Source organism: Atta cephalotes (genome assembly GCF_000143395.1).
Source record: "Atta cephalotes unplaced genomic scaffold scaffold00004, whole genome shotgun sequence".
Lineage (NCBI taxonomy): Eukaryota > Metazoa > Arthropoda > Insecta > Hymenoptera > Formicidae > Atta > Atta cephalotes.
Window position 1 is genome coordinate 4,421,872 of NW_012130068.1, and position 23,897 is coordinate 4,445,768.

At 28.4% G+C, this 23,897-nt stretch overlaps 1 protein-coding gene across 1 annotated transcript; it reads left to right on the forward strand.

Moving 5' to 3' along the window:
* Positions 1 to 15,729: 15,729 nt before the first annotated feature.
* LOC105625947 (sialin) lies at positions 15,730 to 22,559 on the forward strand. The gene is made up of 11 exons (XM_012207257.1): positions 15,730 to 15,746; positions 16,510 to 16,568; positions 16,724 to 16,932; positions 18,322 to 18,558; positions 19,385 to 19,469; positions 20,949 to 21,172; positions 21,499 to 21,648; positions 21,741 to 21,873; positions 21,953 to 22,108; positions 22,189 to 22,274; positions 22,344 to 22,559. Exons 1-11 carry the CDS (start codon positions 15,730 to 15,732, stop codon positions 22,557 to 22,559), a joined length of 1,572 nt encoding a protein of 523 aa, XP_012062647.1.
* The last annotated feature ends 1,338 nt before the right edge of the window (positions 22,560 to 23,897 follow it).

The following is a 23,897-nucleotide window of genomic DNA, read 5'->3' on the forward strand; positions in this document are numbered from 1 at the left end:
GATTGCGTATTTTATTTTCAATAATTATATCTTTAAGCGAAGCTCGAGTCGTTTAGTGCTTATGAAATTTACGAGCGATATACGCCAGAAATTTCCCAGGGGAGTGTCATCTAGTTTGGATATCGATTGACAAACAGGACCTCTTATTAACCGTTCCACCGCAATATCTGATCGAAAAGCATCCGCTGACAGATCCGTCGGCGGAAGCTCATAGATAAATCTATGTGAGTCCTATGCCGTTGATTGATAGAGCTCGGAGCTATCGGGGCGTGATTTGCGTTGATGATGATAGGAAATTCCATAATTTTCCTGATACCGATGTACGCATACTCATGTATGCGTACTGTACTCATACCACTCAGTATGTTACTTAATCCATTAAACATCTAATTACGTGTTTTGTTAATGTATACGTAAATCCGAGCGTGAATCTAAATACACATAGAGCGAATAAATCTGATATTAGTAAAAGAAAATCTTAGTAAATATATATATTAAAAGAAACTGTTGATAAAAACATATTATGTTTTAATTTATTTAATGAAAATGCAACAAAATAAGAAAAAACATACAAAATATTTACATACAAAATATTGCTTTCTAAAGATTTATATAGATATGCGTTCGATTCAAATTTTAAAATAATACAATCATATGAATAATAATATAGTGAAAATAATTTACTGATTATAAAATTATTACAATCATTTTTGAAACTTTTAATTCTGCAACATTTTCATTTTGTACATAAATTAATAAGTTTGAAATTAATATTGAAATATTAAATACACGTTTAGTAATATTCTATGAGATATCATAGAATAAAATTTTAAATAATTATCATTCATAATGAGAAAAAAGATTTCAAAAAATATATTAAGTATACTTTCATCTTTAAATCTTTGTGTATTCTCGCATATATAACTGGTAACAAAATCGTAAATCAATCTACTGTGTAATTACAAACCTAAATCACGGAACAATAGTCTAAGTTTAACTATTACGAAGGTGCATTCTGCTCCCTATACACTTTGTGTGCAAGTTAACTAAGTTAGCAAATAATCAATATCAGAGTATGTATCGTACTAAGATAAAACCTGTTTCATCATTCGATATTTATCATCATTTTTAAAGCTCTATCTGTTATTTATCTCACTAAAGTAATCGATTTATTATATCAATAAATTATATTATTGATAAATCTATATTGAGTTAAAAAAAGAGTTGAAAGTATAATATTTAAAAGTAATAAAAATCAATTATTTTTGATAACAATTATATTTATATAAAGATTATGCGTTTCGCGAATTTTCTCCATATCCAGATCCAATCTTGGAAGGCATTCGCCCGCGAAACGCATATCTTTATATAGAAAGCACCCGTAGAAGTCTCAAGAAAATTATATTTATATTTATTTGTTATTTTATTAATTTTTTGATTTTTAATTTAAGATTAATTATTTAGTATATTACTTCTATAGAAAGTTCAAAAATATAGAATGCAGTATATAAATTGTATCTATACGTTGTTTGTTTTATTTGCAAATTTATATATCAAAGATTCTAAATTTTTACGGTTTTTGCACATATTTGTCTTTACACAACATATAGAAATATAAAATCTACTTTCATGAGTTGACAAACATTCAATCATTCACAAGATGGAGAACACAATCTCTATTAATTCCGCTTTCCTTTAAGGATGTATTTATACGTTGCAATCTTTTCGGCGAATACCTTTAAGCAATAATATTAATTGTGAAGTTGAAAACAAAAATAGATAAAGATTAAATAATTTTGTGTGTGTAAAATAAAAATGTTTCGTAAATTAAAAAAATAGTTTATAAAGATTCAGATATTTCCTCACCCGCTCAACACTACTTTATACCCTCTATATCCGGATGTTTGTATAGCTTTATCAAGTAATTCATATAATTTCGCTACCGATTCGTCGGCTAACACGTGTACCAAATATATAGTACTACCAGTTAATGATCTAACTTTCAATCGTAACTCGTTAGATTTTCCAGTCGCTTCATTAACCTGACGTAATATCGGAGGCTGAAATAAAAAACAGATTTTCAAGTAGATCATGATTGGACATGATTTTTTAGATACATAATTTATCTTATCTTTTTCTGTTGATATTTGAATATACTTCTCACCGTACTCTTTCTTGCACAAGTAGCCGATTTTGAATCCCGAGGATATTTCGTCGCGAAATACTCAGATACAAGATTGATCTTAAGCTCACCAATATTATTGACTTCCGCTGTGCTTAATGCTTTCGACCGTAATGTCGATTGCGTAAGTATACCCAATCGCCCTGCAGACGAACTGGCAGATTTCGAACGTAACCGAAAGCGATTATCAACAATTCGTGACCTACTAGAAAATTTAATTTCAGTATTTAATTTCAATACATAAATGTATGGATTACTTCATCTGAGTCAAACTTTGATGACGATCTATCAGAAAAGCTATGGTGTTTCATCCTGCTGCTACTTGTAGATCTTAAGGTATCTTTCGATTTGGATGATTGTTCACTCATCGATATATCATATTCCATGTTTTTTGTAGCCAACTCTCTCTTTTCCAAGATAGTAATATATATATATATATATATACAATATATAATTTATTCAAATTATAATTCGTTAAATTTGGAAAATTTAATGAATAAGATTTACTTTTTCTCGTCGACTACTTCGTGCTAATTCAGCGTTAACGTGAGATTGAATGTGAGAACTAGAACAAACATTATTATGCGAAGCCAAAATCTGCGATCTCAAAGAATATATATCGACAGAAGGCGATTCTGAAGAGATTCTGGAATCCAATAAACTAATAGGGCGATAAGAAAATGCATTATAAAATGTTTAACAATTTATATAATTATATAGTTAGTTACTAATTTCTTCATAATTACGAGATTAATTATAAGATTAATTTGGATATACATACATATTATATATTTTTTTAAACAAAAAAGCATCGGTTTAGACTTACTATAATTTAATATACATTCTTTGATAAAAAAAAGGTTATGCCTAGATCTAGACCTATATATAACCTCTTTGTCAAAGAGTGCATATTGTAAATTGAGTACTTAAATATTTACTATATGTGTTTCAAATCAGTAGTGATAATACCGGCTTGGAAGTGATAAAAGCGGAATGTTCTCGGAAGTGTTATCTTTCGGCGAAGGGTTTGCATGAGCATATTTTTGAAAAATGCTATTTGATCTGCGTAAATTTGTCGATAACAATTTATCCATTGGAGATTGCTTTCCCAAACGATATCCTTGACCAGGAAAACTAACAGAATTATCTATATACAAGTCTGTTCTATGGTCTTCTATCTATAAGCGTAAGTCAAAATATTAATTGGAAAAATAATAGAGATTCTCTCTCTCTCTCTCTCTCTCTCTCTCTCTCTCTCTCTTTAATCAAATTTTTGTTAATCTCACAGATTCTAGAAAAAAGATCCTAAAAAAAGTGCGGAGAATATCTCGTGTGTATCTTAAAACTCTATTCTATTATTCTACATTTACCATAAAAGGCACTCCGTCAGGATATTCTTGTTGCAATTCAGATGGAAAATATCCGTCCAGAATATCACGGATAAATGAGATTGCAGTCGAATCATGGTAAGATCGCAATGGTCCTCCATTGATGCACATACCATTTTTATAAAATTTCAATGCCATGCAGGAAGGAGTCTTTAGTTAAAATGCATTAAAAAATGCTGATTGACGATATAAATAATTACTAATTAGCAAATATATTAATTTCAATTAATTAATATCTTCGATATTTGTGATGTATATAAAAAAAAATTCGCGTAATTTCATGGAGTCTTGCAAACAATATTCTACATTATATTTACATGCTATGAAAGTACGTATTATGAAACTATTATGAAGAGTATTACTTTGAAAGTCGCTCCTCCTCCTTTCTCATTATGATGAATGTGAACTTCACCCTTTCCCGCAGCTAGATTCAACTGATCGATATTCGTAATTAATTGTTCATAGCACATGTTGATATAATTACTATAACGAAGTTATTACTAATTATTAGAATTGCTATTTTTATTTCTAGCTAGTAATAAAATATTTATTTTAATTACTTGCTACTATCTACGTTTGTCGTACTTTTGGTATCACCCACCCATATTAATCCATAATCAGCCAAGAACTTCTACAAAACGACATAATTGCTAATTTCTATTTATGTTTTAAATACGTCACACAAACATATTTGAAATATAAATTTAAACCTCCATTTCGCTGATTTTATGTTCTAGCGTTAGATATCGTTGATAAAAATATTCAGAATTCTTAGCTTGACTTCGTTGCTCCTTCTTTCGCAACAATTCCTGGCTTTTGTACTTAGTTTCCCATTCTTTAATCTATCAAAATAATATGACATATCATAAAAAAATTGTAAAAATCATTCAGAAGTTTCAAAGTACGAAAAAATATAAATAGAATACACGAATGTATTCGATGTTGTAAAATAACTAAATTTAACTAAATAAACGCAATGTAAATACACAGCTTAAAAATTAACTCTGCTAAAAAACTACCTATGAATATAATGATAATATTATATTCTATAATATATATTAATATATATATATAATGATAATATTATATTCTATAATAATAATACTACATTCTTAGATTAAAAAAAGCGTACAGAGAACCTTCCGCTTTAAGCGTCCAATTTCCTGATCCTTAGTTCGCAAACCTTCCTCGGCTTTCGTCAAAACAGATTGCATTTTTCGCATTTGTGACTCAGCTAAATGTAATTGTTTCGTCAACATGCCAATGAGCTCACTTTCTGAAATTAATACGCGATACGTAATAAACGGATACATAACAAAATCTACTGTTTTAAATGCTTAATGTAACATTCTATTTAAAACTACTAAATTTTATTATTAAAATATTCTAGTCAACTTTTAATTTAATTTCTTCTCAACCAGTAGTTCTATATTATCATACAAAATTCTATAAAATACACAATTTTTAAATACAAAACCTTCTTCGATTACGTCATTTATGGCAACCGAATTTCTGGTCATCTTCAATGAATTGTTCCATAATTTTCTCGCGGAAAGATTTGCATTGGAAACCTGATACCCGAACGTATTATGTAATTTGGCGTAACATATTTTGTCTAATATTTTATGTCTATGATATAAATGTCACACAGCTACCATTTTATTAACACGAATAGAAGATTTTCCATAACCAAGCATAATTTTGCTATCTTCCGATAGATCTGTCTTCAGATCCGCCATTGTAGAATCTGATATACATGTTGACGAAGGTAATGTTTTTAATCTAGCAAAATATTATATTATTTCTTGATATATTGCTAAAAAAAAATGCATATTTTTCGTTATTATAACCATAACATCATAAAATAACCTACTTGCAATTGTTGTCATGTGACAGGATCAAGGAATTTTTTGAAAATTTCTTTCTCGAATGAATTGAAGACTTTCCTTGATTCATGTTATAGATGATGGCATTAATTAACGAGTTCGACAACATTTACATGAATTTTCTTACGTCACCAAAAAGTAGTTATTCGCCCGAAGTTGTGTTTACATTATGCGACGTAAGAAAAGTCGATTCAAATAGAATTCAACATGAAAAATGGCAACAATTTCTATACAGTATCACAGCAGAAATATTTTACAATTATATTTTTTCTTTTTAATTTTAATATCAGTCTATTCTTACTTTTGGATTGGATCAAAGAAATTAGGTTTACTTACTTTCACTTATATTATTTCATGTTCGATTTCTTTTTCTATATCAATTTTTCTCTCTTTTTGAACTAACTAAACATTCGTTACAGTATTATTGATGTTTAACAATAAACTTTTGCACGCTATTTTACAATTGCGATTTATGAATAGATTTTAAGCCTTTATGTTACAATATGTATAGAAGAGAAGAAAAGAATTAATATTCTATTGCATCTTAAAGTATACGGTAAAAATAAGGATAAAACCTTCCAATATTACAAACCATAATTCAAATACGCAAAGTAAATATCAAATTTTCGAAATTATTTTTTCAATTAATACATATCTCATAAAATACGTTTCAATAAATAAATAAACTAAGTATCAGAAACACTATTCCTAAAAATTCCTAAAAATTTATTCATTAATAAAGAAATAATTTAATAATGGCACATAAGGATGTGATACTAGTAAATGAGTCATAGGGATCATATCTAACTTGTTCATCGTATGTTTTGTTATGCGACATTTACAACTTACTTTCGCAGAATTATAAAATTTCTAATATTTTTGAAATATACTTCTTTAAAATAATTTTTTTAACAAATAATGTCTAATCTTATATTTCTATATTTCTTTATAATATTAAAATAAATTCTTTATCCCGCTATCTGCGTTGCAATTTTGTATGTAAAAATAAAAACAGTGTCTAAACTTCTCCCCGAAATCATCCAACACAACTGTGATAGGAATTTTATGTAAGGAATCCCTTTCTTTTTAAAAATTGAGATTTTCAGCTAGTTGTTATCCTTTCCAGCAATTCTAAATTTCAAAACCAATCAACTTTTTATATTAGAACATGTCGTGCTCTTGCTTATAATGATCTTAACAAGGATCCGCCCATCTTAAGTAAAGATTCATCTCTTGATTGAACTATTGTGAGTGTCTTTCAATTCTCTTTTATAATTTGTAGCGAATGGAAATATACTACAATATATACTTACTGTTAGATTCAGTACTGGACTGATATTTGAAATACTTTTATTTAAAATACATGTGCAATACAAGTGTATTTTGTATTTCGACAAAGCATATGAAAGCATATGAAAGTATTTCGTATTTTGTATTTAAAATCAAAAGATTAAAAGTTTTTGTATTTTATAATAATGTTGCAATAATAAAATTGATTTTATGACTCTGAAATATAAAATACTTTCAATCTTTCAATATTAATACTGAAATGCAAAATACAAAATATTTTTATATATTCTCATGCATGAAATACAATACAAAATATGATCTTATAAATACTGTTTTTCAAATAAAAATATTTCAAATACATGCCCAAGCCCTGGTTAGATTATGCTTCGACTAACAACAAGCATAGTACTGCATTAATTAAATTGAAATCTTTTTGCCTGTATATCGTGCCGAGTGAAGTTATTTAAGAAGATAGTTTTTCTACCTTCTCAGCATTTTAAAGTGTTACGTTGCATTTCACACGTAATAACATACTATATTGCACCGCGACGGCGCAGTAAACCTCCATCGATCGCCTGAGCAGTTGGGCTGGTTGGGCATCGTTCGTTCTTGAGTCACGTGATTACGACAGTAGTTGTCGTCATCAGAGGAGCCGACGCAACCATTACGTCGACTTGCGTCGGCAGCTGGCAGCAGTCGTGCATTTGGTGCGACGTTCCCCGCGTTTCACCGGTGTTCGCGCTTCGGTTTGATTCGCCTCTCCTTGTCTCGCTTCTGCCACACCTGCCTTTATCACCTCCATTTTTTTGACTTATCGTGAAGCGCTTCTCTAGGCAACGTAGGTGAACACGCGCCGGTATTGTCGCGTGTGCCGCCGCGTGGATGAAAATGCCGCGCAAGAGAGCATCTACGCTACACGAGACATCCGCTGGACGCAGAAACGTCACTAAAGTGAGTCCCCATCGGCTGTCCTTCGATTTACGCAATTCTTATGACTCACTGCTTGAAGGCAGTTACAATGGACCACGTGCTTTTAGCACGTTTTCAGAAATCAGCGTTTAACCTCAAATCGGCCAGTGTTCATCCACTAATTTTACACCAATTTTATCTATATTATATTCGTCAAACGGTAGTTATCGAACCCATGTTAACCTAATTAGAATTGCGCGATTTGCGCAAAGTCACATCGTTCGAGTAACCTTCAATTATGATATGACTAATTGCAAGAGCACCGTGTCACACAGTATCACATCGTGTAGCATGGATGAAAACAAGACGTAACATTCATGACAGATGTTTCAAGACTTTTATTTTAAATATTGAGATTTTACTGTATTATCCAAAATGACTGAGAAATTTTCTTTTCGGCAATGCACAGAAATTAATTTCTATTTTGTTAAAGTTTTCTATTTCTATGTCTACTGCATGTAAAAACTTATGAGTGTAATCAATCTGTTTACTTTGGACAGGAACGAATTGAAGGTGACTGATAGGAAGGAAACTGGCGAGTTAAAGGTTAATAGTGTGACTGATGTATAAAAAAAAATTGAAATTTCTTCAAGAATTGATCATCATAAATAACATGATTTAGAAGAGTTCTTTTAGCATCTTATGTTAAAATATTCATCAGCGAAAAAATCAACTGCAATTCTTTTTAATTATCATTAAGGATTGGCTACCAAATCATCTATCAAATGAAATCATATTAAGATATAGCAATCTGTGAAGCAAATTTTCTAGAAATTTAGGAACTATTTATTTAGAACAATATAATATAGTGTCTATTTTTCTTGTTATGGATTGCAATTCCATTATTATTAAACATATGAAACAGATCATGCACATCATCATAATTTACACAAACAAATAGTAACAATAATAATGAACTTGTCAATGCTCAGCTTCAAGAAGTTATATATGTATATATGTATATTACTAGACATACCAGAAACCATCTATGTCTCTTAACCGGAGTTAATTAAGATTAAATTCAGATCTCTTAAGGTTTCCTACAGTAATTGGCATGTTTCTTTAATTATGTTGCACAATCAGAAAATTGTAAAGATGTAAAAAATCGTTTTGTCTTGATATTTGTTGCACGTAATTACAACTATCGCAATGTGTAATAACATGTTAAACTAACATGTTAAATTCACTATATTATTTTACTTTTCTTGCTATTCAAACAATTCTAATTTTCAAACTAAACATATATTCTTAATTAAATAATATATTTCTTGTTTTTAATTTTCTTTGGCACTGTATTATCATATTATCACTGTATTATCATTTTCCTGTTTGACACTTTGCTTTATACACAAATGTAATACAAAGTATTATGTTAATAATTTGTATTACGTTTACTTGATAACCTAATAGTAAACTACATTTTGACAATACATAAAATATGACACTTTATTTTTTACGAACGGAAACAAAATTCTACACATATTTATGAATATTACATATTATATAACTATGTTATGACGCACACGCTTTTATATTTGCTCGGAGTATGATTTGATTGATCGAATTGTATTACCTCCCTTACTTGTGAACCTAATAAGGTTAACTAAGAGATAATTAAGCCCAATTGCGGGCGATAAAATTCTTCATTATGATAATAATGATCGAATAAAACATTATTTCATAATTGTGAAATTTTCAACTCCATTTGGACTTAGGATAAATTTACTCCATTAGCACTTTGGATAAATTTATACATATTTTATTAACTCATATATCATTGGAAAAATAATCCATACTTCAAAAGACCCTTGAAACTTGTAAGGTCAAATATAAACAGATATTACACGTTATCATTTCTCGGCATAATACAACACAAACTATCGATCGATCAAAGAACAATCTCTATATTTTACTGTAGATATATACTTAAGAATGTCACAATCGAGAGCGTGAAATAATTCATGAGTATGCGTGTGTGCTTTGTATTGACAGTTGTATAGAAAAAAATAATGAAATATTTATGATGCGCACGAAAAGGCTAGTAATATAAAAGAAAATATTTTTTAACTGAAATAGCATTGCTGATATATTCGCCAATACAAGAAAATGCACGAGTTATTAAATCTATTGTAATGATACACTTAATTAAATCTATTACTGATGATATAACGCATTCCTGAATTATATCCATTTAACGTATTATTCGGTATTATATAACATGATCATTTCAAAGATTCATTCTTGTAAGGAAACAACAATTATTTCTTAGTTAATTACATCTTATAGATTCCATTATCGGAATATAATAATTTATTAAGTCAGTTCTTTATCATATTTGCTTTAAAAACAATCAAGTGGAACTAATGTTTCTATAACAAAATAATTAATATCTTTTTATTATAAATCTAAATATCTTCTTCCTTATTATTTTTAGTTAATTATGTAAATATTTTTTATTTTTCCAGTCTATGTATAACTCATTACTCATATCTTTTTTATGTAATGAATTTGTAATGAACATGTAATGTATTTAATAAAACCTGTATTTAATAAACCTGTTTTTAATGAATTATTTGTTATTAAATATATTTATTACATATGAAAAGATATGAGTAATACGTAGACTGGAAAAATGGAAATAAAAAATATTTACATAATTAATTAAAATATAATAATGAAGAAGAAAAATAATTATATATATTTAGATTTACAATATAAAAAGATATTAATTAATCTATTTCTCTAAACTAGTGCACTATTTATATTTGTTTTACTTCAACTTACTGTATTGATATACACCAATTCATCGATAAAGAACAGATGAATCATTCATTAAAACTTCGAGTATAGCATGTGACTGTCAGTAATAATCGATTATTAAAAAAATGTCACGTGTTTTACCCCTAGTATAGTAATATAATGTTCCATACATTGTTCTTTCGTACTATAAGAACACGGTCGAAAACCGGCGCAATGGTGGGGTCAATGAAGATATTCGACGCCTTGGTTCGGTCGCCTTTCAGTGTCGACACTTCGTTCTGTCTGCAATCATGTCAATCGCGTATCGCGATTTCTTCCGTTCACCACACACTTCAAGTCGCGCCTGTTGCATTTCGTAAAGTCGTAATCGCGTTCTTCTACATATCTCGGAACTTTATCTTCGTAAGTGACATTTCGAACAGAGGCCAATGTGATATTTTTTTACATTTTTCATGAATTTATTCATTTGTGATTTATGATTTATTATACTTCGTTATCTCTTATCAGTTTTGATGCATCGATGTATCGAGGTTTCTCACTCACAACATGACTGTCGGAAAACGAGAAAATATGCTAATATGATGCAAATTTCCTCATTCGCTATTACTAGCAAACATTCTTATATTCCCTCTCTCATCGAACTATATGAATTTATACTAACTTTTCAACATCACTTCAGCGACATGATTCTTCGATATTGAAGCTAACGATTACTTGGAAAAAAAAACTGTTCGCGCATACTAGCGTAATTCTTTTCACACGGAAGATAAAAAATGTAATAATAATTTATCTTCATGAATATTTAATATTATATTGTTTTAATAATATTAGATGTAGTAAAAAGAAATCCATTATTTTTGCATGAAATTGAATAGGAAAAATAATGGATTTCTTTTTACTACATCTAATACAAGTTCTTTATCGTTAAAATATTAATATAACATAATATCCTTAATAATAACATTGTTTTATTCATATAAATTCTTCATTCAGAAGTTAAAGTGTATTATATCAATTTTTTAATTTTGATAATGTCTCATTATCCCGTGCCATTTCTTATGAAATGGAAAAATGAAGATAACGTTACGATTTTATGTAACTTATAAGATAAAAGTTCTATTAAATTGAACAAATGTAAATAATTTTCATACAAAAATGCTTCCTTCACCACGTAAAAATACTATGTAAACTTTAATTATATATATTTTTGATTTTATGCACATTTATCATCATATGTAATATAAAAGGTTTATTCGTGTTATTTGTTATGAATTCAGTATCTTCGCTTTCTCTCTTCAATATCTGTCTCATTTTAGATTCAAAAATTTTGAGGGATTTTTTTTAATGCGAATAGACTTAATATTATTACTCAATGAATTATCCGATATTTTGAAACACTGAATGCAAATAAAGTAAAAAAATACTATATAGCTGCAACTTGAATCTGAAATCTTAAATTTAGTCTAAAATGTTTCTATTAATAAGATTATATATTTTATAGAGAATGAATATATATATATATATATAAAATAGATTTTATCTGCACAATGCTCAAATTATTCTTTTGACTTGAATATTGGCATAATTATCTGCCAAAATTTTTGTTGATAAATGTTTTTCAACAAACATTTTGTTAGATAACATTTTGTTGATTTATACTTTTTTATACATTTCATTCCCTTTCGTAATTTTTTTTTTAAATAAATTTGTTATCAAAAAAATTAATTTATTATTGGGACTTATACGGGAAATCCACTTTCTCCGGTAGATAATTGTCCCATCATTAAAGAGAGTGTCTTTATATTGATACCATCTTAGAAAGTTTTCTATCTATTCTCAAAAAATACGTAAAAATTGGTAAGGCTGTCTTAGAATTTATGGTCAATATATAAATCAACATATCAGTTCTTATGTTAAGACCATCTTAAACAATGTCTTAAGATGCTAATACGGCTCTCTGATCGATGACATTTTAAAACTATATTTGGACAATTTTAAATATAAAAATCGACTATGAATACCGCATATATTTCACAATCAACTCAATGCATAGTATACAAAATTTCATGATTACGATATATGTTAGACAGACAAAACTTAAACATCAACTTAAAACTAAAATCCATTAAGCACATCGTTAACGTTCAAAAAGAAAAGTGGTTCTCCTGTTGTATTCAACTGCAGTCTTACAACTAATCACGATTTCAAATGTAATGCCTTGCAGATTTCAAATAATAAATCAAATTATAATAAAAGATTAATTTCTGAAATGGTGCATATAAGAAAACAAAAACATGAGTTTAGCAAAATCACAAGAAATTACTGTTTAAGTCGTTCCTCCTTATCCTTACTTTTGTCTTCTACCTAATTTTTCCCAACATCCTATACATTCCCCCTCCTACATATTAATCCCCCCTTTTTTCATATTCTATGCTTTGCTTTTATCATCTTGCCTTTACATGTTTTTCGATTTCATTTCCATTATTAGTCTTCTCGGTCAAACTTCGTTTTTCTGTGTCAATCTTAATATTTTTTAGATATGTTTTTCAATACATCTTCTTTCTGTATTCCTGATAAATTTGTGCACCCAATCAAAAACACTAAGTATTTGTATTACCGGTCTACTTAAGTTTTGTTAAAATTTTGAATTAAATTTTTAACTCAATATTATATAATTTTATATTTTTCGCAATAAAATTATTTACAAATTTTAATATATTATCCAGCATTAATAAGATCTTTATCAAATATCTGCATCAAATTAATAAATTAAAGCAATTTAATTTATGGAGTATCACTATTGTAGTTCAATTGATTTGCGTTTCAAAACCGAAAAATTAATTTGGCATATTTAAATGATTACATAGGTAGTATATAAATTTACATAGAATTATTTAAGATCGAACTTAAGATCGAACTTGACTGTTAAAGATTTTTTTCTTGTTATACATTCATATACGGTCCTAGAAACTCTTTGTTTAGTTATTGTTTATATACTTTTATAATTTATATAATTTATATAATTTATTATATAATTTATATTTTTTAGAGATTTATTTATTTATTTATTTTTCAGAGATAAGTATTTAAGAGATAAGTATCCGAGTGCTAATTTAACATAATGTGATTATGTTATTTGTTAATGTATAAATTTTATATTACATTGTGATATTTAACATTTCTCTAATATCAAAAGAGTATAATTTAAAAACAAATAAACAAATAATAGGAAAATAATATATTTCAAAATGTAAAGTCAAGGTTAAATGGATAAATAAACATGTTAAATTAATATATCAAAAAGTGTTAATTTTACTGAAAAATATACTTCCACAATTTACTTACAAATTATCAGTTTTATATTTTTGTGTTAATTCTTTTACATAATATTTGTATTACTTTAATGAAATGTATTACTTTTATTCATCTTAAAATAACATAGAAAATCTGAAATCTGGGCTATACGGAACACGTGTTAAACTTAGCACAAATTTTCCAAGTACAATTAATATTTTTTTTCCAGGAAAAAATAATTGTATTCTCTTTTTACTATTATATATTATGTATAAATGACTGTTTCAACAATTTTTGTGGAAGTATGTGATAATTTTACATACAATTTTAATTATTCTTGTGCTTTATCTAAATAGCAGGAAAGAATAATTAAACATGTTGGCAAATAAAAAACATGGGCATTCCAAGAATGGATCTGGACATAGAAAAAACCTGCATAATCTTTATATAGAAAGCATCCGTGGAAGTCTCAAGAATATAATTAAACATGTTATTTAAAGATTATTAAAAATATATAGAATTAGTATAGAAATTTATTAAATACAATTCATTCATGTGCGTAAAATATTTAAAATGTTTTTATATCTAAGTTAAACTTATCGAAAATATAATAGCACTTTTCTAGCTGTTTTAATAAATATGGAATTTCTTTTGTAAAAAGAAAAAATGTGATAATTTTATTATATGACATTGTATATATTTATAGCGAATTCGGTTGAATACATTAGTTTGCATATTAGTGTGTACTGCACTTTAAAAAATGAAGTGTTAATTTTAACTTAAAGAGTAAAGTATAATGAACTTTGTGAGATATGTAAAAATGTTAAAGTTAAATTACAAAAATATTAATTTTAACATTTTTGCATACTTCAAAAAGTCCACTGTCTTTAAGTTGAAATTAACATTTTATTTTTTTATAGTGTGCATATTAAAATCGTTGTACACTGATATTTAATCTGGATAAAAGTAAAATGCAATATATATTTGAATTATAAAAAATATAGATTTTACTTATAATAACACAATAAAATATATTGAGAATTTCACGGTTTAATCCGTTTTTACATTTTTATTAAACACACATTTTTATTTATGTATGATGGCTCAATATGTAACGACTTTAAGTGCACTCTGAATACTTACGTCCAATCGAATTCGCTATTAGTTGGAATTGCGTAATTATACTGTAATATTATACTGTAATTTAAATAATCGCAGTAAAGCAGCCTATTCTACAATTGCGTAAGTGTAATTGTTAGTGGTTGTAGTTATAAGAATTGACCAATCACAGTTGTATATTCTTCTCATATTCAGTTGTAATTAGTGAATTTTTACAACTACAATCACTTACAATTGCATAATTGTAGAATAGGCTTAACTCACGTTAAACTAAATAATGATACAAAATTTATGTATATTTATTATTCCATAAATAAAATACAAAGGCTTCATGTATATAACAAATTGGCATTGGAAAAATCTTTAAATAATGGAAATTATATATTATTGCTTATAGTTTGTTAATATCATAACAAAACCACGCAAGATATTTAATAATTAAAAGAGAAAAACTATCGTGTAGAAAGCTCTGTAAAGTCAAAAGAGAGTAATTATTTTTTAATTAATTTTTTTGGATTCTTAATGGAATAACACATTTATAAATAAATTTTTGCAGAGGTATTTACAAGGATTTCAAGAATGTCGATATGAGTTTCGTGTTGGAATTTCATTCTGTTCACATAAATCATGATCTTGATGCAATAGTTCAAATACCATGAAAACTCATATAAACCGACATGTCCCATAAAATTTAAAAAACAATTCATTTTTATAAAGTGATAATTATTAAATTAGATTAATTCTCTCTATTTTGCAGAGTCCAAGGTGATCTTTATGTACAATAGATTCATTTTTGTACTCTGTTAAAATATCAAATATAATAAAAAGCTCCACGCAAGGAATGGAAGAATCTCAAAGGTGAAAAATCAGATTTTAAATATATTCTTGTTTTTATTCGTATTTGTAATTTCTGTATGTATCCGTTTTAAATAGTATGTTTTTTATTTTTATTAACATTTTAAATAGACATTAACATTTTAAATAGACAAGTACTCGATATTATTTTGTATTTTTAAGAAACTTGTTACGATTATTTTATCAGATTTTGAATAGTTTTTTATTTCACTCACAGATATTAAATTATTCTCTAACCAGAGAACGAACAAGTACACACAGATTTAGTCTAACTTTAAATATGATTAGTACTCTCTCTCTCTCTCTCTCTCCCTCGTATTCATGAGCAAGTGATCAATAATATTTAAATATGCGTAAGAATTCGCATCAAAAGTTTCTCCTGTGCCTTTTTTAATGTAAATTTTTACATAATTTGCATTTAAATAAATGATTAAGCAACGCATGTAATAAAAACATTGTCATTTTATAATTAAAACATTTTAATATTTTAACATTAATTCCTGCAACCGTACGTACAATATCGATTCGTAATTTAATAAAAAATTCCAAAACTTTCAAATTCCTCGCAAATATTGAATATTGTGCTGTGCCATTTGCTTATAAATTAGTGAGGGAGAAAAATACCAAATTTATTTAAAGTTAGGAAATCCAAGTGTTCGCTACTTGATCCTTCCTTTATAAAGAAAATTGAAAATTTTATCTGAAAAATACGACTTTTACTTATTTCAAAAAATATTGTATATCATGCAGTAATTTTATTTTACAGATATGAAGAATCTGATATGTACACGGAACAGCCACCTTGCAGTTTACGAAAATTGGGAGGTAATATTCTTTATAACATACCAGCATGACAAAATAGTTTTTGTTTGGAAAAAAAGAAAGAAAAAAAATGACAATTTGTATTATCACTATCCTTTCTACTGTCGATACTGTTTATATGGTTCTTAATAAAGATTACATTGATTTTATAATTGTAGATATGATTCCAGCACGTGTCGTGCTGTACATGCTTTCGTTTTCCGGATTCCTCGTATCCTTCATGATGAGAACGGACATTAATATCGCCATGGTGGCTATGGCGAAATTGCCGTCAACATCAGACAATGAAACCGCCGTAGTAACGTCTCAGTGCTACACAATATCAAATCAGTCGTATTCAGAGAACACTACTGTAATCAGACCAGAGGTACGATTACATAATGCGCATTATTTCTTTTTTTATCCATGTATCATTCATTTTGTCAGATCCTCAAAATAACAATTTTTGTATTTCCCCGACAAAAAAGGAACTTTCCAATTTATTCAGAGAAAAATATTTTTTGTTCTTTTATATAATTCTCTTTTATCAAATTAATCCCTTCAAATCCTGTATATATTGTAATGGATCAAATTTGAAGATATCTTAAAATTATTTAATTCTATCGACCTCATCTTAGAGCAGCTGTCCATCATAATATATATGTTTAAAAAATAGTTAAAATTTTGAAAAAATTAATTGTTTAGTATAAATTATTTAATAAATTTCTCTTAAATTGAATTTTAAAAACGTTTTTTTTATTAAAATAAAACATAGTTCCATTAAAATCAGATCTAAAGAGATTTGAATGCTCATATTAGCAAATATTTGTTCAGTCACAGACAGGTTTATTTTAGTCGGAATACTTTATTGTATAGTGAACTATACAGTAGTTTAAGATCGGGACAATCTCTTTGAATACAATGAATGCGATATAGATACTTTGTGTCGTAATATATAATGTAAATATAATACATGTATTTCACGTCATACATGTATTGACATCAAGATCAAGAAAAATTTCTTTAAAGAATATTCAGCGTATAAATTTAAAAAAAAATGAAGCAAAGTTAGTAAAAAATTCAATAGCAAATCAGATAAGTGATTATAAAGCAAATTATGTTATTACCATAAGAAAAAAATATCACATTCACTCACAATAATCATAAATAAATTATGATGTTATTGTGTATTAAAAATTTACAGTGTGTGAATGACATCATATTATTTTAATCTGTATATGTCATAAGTATCACAGTGAGGTGAATCTTTATCATAGTTTCATATTGATGTCATAACGATATCAATCTGTGACAAAACAGACATTTGCGCGTCACCTTGATTTTAATGTGATACTACTGTAATTTTTTTTGCTATGGAAATAATTTCATTATCTGTTTTATAATTCAAGCTAGTAAGATTAATGAGTTACTAAAAACTTTTTACCATTAATAATGAAGAAAAACAATCAGCAAAATAAGAAATTTTATTAAACGTATATAGCTTATTTATTTTTTCTTAAAAACTATAAATTTTTTCCTATTCTATCTTTTTAAAATTATAATTTTTAAGAAAACAATGATTTGTGAGGAAAGATTGAAACTAATACTTATTACACTTCCTTGGACTCTCAATAAATTTAATTCTTAATAAATTTTTTTTTAATAAATTTAACTTTCCCTCTCCATCAATCTTCAATCCGATAAAAAACTAATCCTCTTAATTCAAACTTGTCGCATATACTGCACTATAATATCATATCTTTATTCTTACAAACAGGATGCTGGCGAATTCGAGTGGAGTCCAACTATTCAATCAACCATTCTCAGTTCTTTTTATTGGTGTTATATACTTTCGCAAATGCTCGGCGGTGTTCTCACTCAGTACTTCGGAACTAAAACTATATTCGGCGGATCTCAAGCCATCACTGCCGTCTGCAGTCTCCTTATGCCGACTGCCGCGGAGATCCATTATGGGGCTATGATAGCGTTACGTAGTATACAAGGCTTTGCCAGTGTAAGTCTCTAATCATCGAATAAAAAAATCCCGCACTATAATTATATGGAAAATTGTATCAACGAAATAAATTAGTTTTCACGTATGATGAACTTATAATGTGGTGAAAAGATCACAAAATTGAATAACGGAGTTTTTATGGTGTATTAAAAGAGTAAAATTGCTCACGAAGCATCTTACTCTATCTCGACACACTATAATTTAAAAATTATCCATGCTTTGAGTCATGTAACATTTTTGTTCACTACATTATAAGCTACAATATATGTGAAACTTGCAATGCAATTTGCCATATATTATTTATATATATCATTTATATATATTTATTTATATATATTATTTATGATATTATTTATATATATAATTAATCTTTTATAAATGATGAAATTAAATTAGATTAGATTTAAATTTACTGTCATATATTTAAACAAGATAAATATTTAAAGAATATCATAAAAATTAAAAGACATTTCAAATCTTTTAAACAATCTTTTTTTTCGTATTATATGTGGCATATAAAATTATAAAAAATATCTCAAATTCTAACATGAATTATAAATTCATGTTTAAAGTGGTCACTAAACAAATGTTATTTGACCATTTTAAGTATAATATTTTATGATATTAAAAATATTACTTATGAATGTACGTAAATTTTTACACAAATGCATTTATAACAATAATATAAGGCAGCAACAAAAGAAATATTATTATGGAAATAAAGATCTACATTTTCTTATTGAAATATTATTGAAATTTATCTATTGATTGGGATGAGAGCAAAAAAAATTTTTGTGACTTATGTTGATTTTTTTGTTGAGAATAGGGACTCACGTGGCCTGCGATGTACGCCGTAATCGGACACTGGATTCCACCCGTGGAACGCTCACGCTTCATGTCTTCCTTTCAAGGTATGTTATAAGTTACCGGCTAACAGAGATTTTCGTGTGTTACAGTGAAACTTCAATACGTTCGATCCAAAATTAGGCGAAAACTATGCGCGTAGCCTCATATTACAGTCGCAAGTATATGATGCCGTAAAATGAAACTCGCATATTTCTTTCGATTGTGTTCACATGAATACTAATGCACGCTTCTTTCAGAATGGAATACGGAAGTTCGAATGAGAAACTACTATATTATTGTTTCAGTCAAAATTCCGGATCAAGAAAATAATCTCTTGCTAAAATGATAATAATTCTCTATAAACGTTGCGCATCGATCTGCGCCAGAATTGATCACTTGTTAATTAATCCCGAAATAGTTCATCTCCATGAGGTTGCATTCGCCGGACCGAGGGGTATACTCAACAGCGACCGCTCAACAGCATGAGAAAGGCCGAGTATACTTCCAGCTGGTAGAATCAGCCGGACTCGTCGAATATGTATATTGTCTCTATACTATCTTTCTTATATGTATAAATTCTCTTTTGACTACATTCATTTGTCTGCAGTGCGCGCGCGCGCAATTAATAAATCTAATCATCTTTCTCACTCAAACTTTTTCAGAGACGGATCACAAGTTTCATTTTGTACATTTGTTTTATTTACACTGTGGCGCGTTAATTTTTTTCTGCTCTCTAAACTATTACCTAAGCTACCTATTAGACTTTATTTCTATACACACAAAATATCGAATATTATTTATATCCTTCAATTCATTTTGCACTATAATTCGCGTCTGATTTAAGTATAGAATAAAAAGTTTGATTTTATATGCTATGTATTTTTTAATGTATATTTTATTTATTGTATTCTAATTCTGTAAATGTTTTTTTTTTTTTTCGTATTATATGTGGCATATAAAATTATAAAAAATATCTCGAATTCTGACATGAATTATAAATCGTTTAAAGTGATCATTAAACAAATGTTATTTGACCATTTTGAGTATAATATTTTATGATATTAAAAATATTATTTATGAACGTACGTAAATTTTTACACAAGTGCATTTTACACAAGTGCATAACAATAACATAACAGCAACAAAAGAAATGTTATTATGGAAATAAAGATCTGCATTTTCTTCTTGACTTATACGCGTATAACTTCATTTTTTCAATATATTTTTTGTGATTCTCTGCATAAGAAGAGTGACACTTATTTTGCAGGTAGAACGAGTTTAAACTTTTATTATTTGCAGACATAGAAGTTTCATTGTCCCACTATTAACAGCTTCATCATTCCCTATCACCGTCCCTGCGTACTAAGTCTTTACTTAAATCGCTTTACAGAGTGAGATACGATACACCTCAACTGAAGAATGATCATCACCACACGTGAATCGTAACAAATCAAGATGAAGACCATTCGACAAGCATCATGTTTCAGCTTCCTTCCGGGATCGTAGGGTGAGCTATTCCTAACATCTAGGTTGTCTATATTCAGGGTTCAGCATCGGCATTGGATTGACCTATCCGTTGTGCGCGTTCATCATCGCTCACTTCGGATGGAGGATTGTGTTCTACACGACTGGCACCATCGGTCTCGTCTGGTGTATCTTTTGGTATCTTTGCGCCTTCGACACACCTGCTTTGCATCCTCGAATATCTAAGCCGGAACTTCGTTACATTCAGGAATGCGTTAGAAATCAAGTTATCGGAGCAGACGAGGTAAAGTGATTCATAGTAACTGTAATTATTAACTCTTGAACCCCTCATTTCGGGAACAACACTAATGTATAGCATACCCAATCCAATTCAATTGCTTATAACTTTCATAAAAATGAATATATTATAAAAAATTCTTTTTAATCGAAACGTTAGACATTAAGAAACATAACGGTTCCAAGCAAATGTATCTTTATTAATAAAAAAAAATTATAAGCAATAGAAAAAACATTGGAAAAGAGTATGCCATACCGAAAAAACGCATTTAAGAAATACAATATCTTCTTAAAATGAACGTATGTAATTACATATATTTTTTTCTCTTAAAGGATCTGCCCGTTCCTTGGAAGTCTATACTCATGTCTTGGCCAGCATGGGCTATCGGTATTACAACCTTCGGAAGAATATGGGTACATTATGTCTTTATCATTCCTGGCCCGATGTATATGAAGACGGTATTAGGATTTAGTATACAAGCGGTACGTATTTATCATTTGAAAATATTCTTTTTTAAATTTTTTCAATATATATGACTAACGCATATAATAATAAACGTTATTAATTCGTTTAGAATGGTATCCTGTCAGGTGCACCATTTATCTGTAGCTACTTAAGCTCCGTTGTATTCTGCTACGTTGCGGATCTCCTAGTCACGCGGCAAATCATGACTTTAATCACTGTGCGCAAGATATTTACCGCACTATGTGAGTTCATTTGTGATTTTCCTTAAATTAATCAATACTCGGAAGATAAATTGCAGCAATTGATTTTTTCTGCTTATAGCTCAAGTGGTTCCCGGAATTCTTGTGGTCTTAATTGGATACTTGGGCTGCGATGTTATCCTGGTTTTGATCGTGTGGTTTATAGCTGTTACTCTCATAACAGCCGGCTACGCGGGCGCAATGGCGAACATTGTCGATATCGCACCCAATTTTGCTGGTCAGTGCGCGTATTTTCAGTACGAATATATTTATTTATATGGAAATATGAATTTATAAATCAATATTTATTATTTTCAGGACCAGTGTTAGCGTTCGCGCAGACAATTCACATGACCGCCAGTTTTCTATCTCCTATAGCTGCTGGTCTGCTCACACAAGAAAGCGTAAGCGTTATAATTTCTTCTTTTATTTTTCTCTATCTTTTTCTAAAAATAACGTTATGTTTTCTGTAGCAATCTCTCGATTCGTGGAGAAGAGTATTTGCCGTTACTGCGGGTGTATCTTGCAGTACATATATTGCCTACCAAATATTTGGTACAGCGGACATACAGGCGTGGAACTATCCTGATCAAAAATATCCTCAATCTATTCGAGAAGAATGCCTATTAAATGATTCGTCAAAAAAAAAGAGCAAGATTGTTCCGAGCCGAAGGAATCCGTCAGAATAAGCGATGTATCTTTATTTCGGTTTCTTACTTTTCTGCTGTTGTCATTCCTTATATTAAAAAAACTTAAGTCTTTTAACACGCAAAATAGTCGAATATATGTACGAAAAATACCTATTTTTAATACCGTTCTATCATTGTAAATAGATCTGATTGTTGATATGAAAGAAATTATATAGTTGTCAGGGTATTATGTATAATGAAGAAAAATATTTTTATGAAATGCTTAACTCAGGTACATGACAAAATGTTTCAAATCAGATTTGATACAGATTTCATGCAGTTTTGATACAGATTATGCAGTTATATTGATAATAGTATATTCATATAAGATAAAATGATACAATTTCGAACATCGTACAATTCTAAACGAAATAAGATTTCAGAATCCAATTTTGAAAGTTTGATTTTTTTCTTTCTGGTAACCTTTAATACCGAGTTCAATACCTTCCACAAAGAGAAGATTATCATATTTGAATTTTGAAAATCAGATTTTATTTTGTTTAATATTGAACAATGTTGGAAATTGTACCACCTTATCCTACAGATTGTGCACAAATGTTCAAAGAAATAATTAATAAGTAGAGCACATTTGTAAGATATCACATGTGTTGCATACATCCTAATCGGATAATTCAAGATGCGGAGTGTTTTCTCGACAACGCTAATAATATCTCCAGATATTTAGATGTGGACCACACGCAATTGTTTTTGCATATTATCATTGCTCAAGCAAATCTTATTTTATTATTGGCGATCTTAAGAAAGCAACATATTTTAATCACCCGAATAGAATGAATTCAATGTGAAATCTCACAAATTTCTTTTAGTGACATATAACGTATGATATTCCTCAATTTTGCTTGTTTAAATTGTAATCTTATTCTGAAGTTATTGTACAATAATTTATTTGAAAAATGACTTAAGAATGATTCATGAGAATGGATCTCATAAGAGTTAAAAAGTTACTTAGTTTTTCTTTAGTTGTGTTTTCTTTAGTTGTGTTTTCTTTAGTTGCTAAACAGTTACTTAGTTTTCTTTAGTTGTGTGCGTACGCTCCAGAGCAATGATAATTTTATATATACACTACCGTCGAAAAGCTTCCGAATATGGAACTTAAAATTATATAATATTCAGATTATCATAACCCGATAAAAAATCATCGCAGGCAAAAAAATAAAAAGTATTTTAAAACTTGAAACTTATATTTCAGTATATTTTTGAGCACTTTTCAAAAAAATTTTGTCTTTACAGTTCTGTATTTTAATAAATATCACATTGTATTTCTTAAAATTACGTATGTTTAACAGTGCATTTAGTTTGATAAAAAGTTTTTTTTTA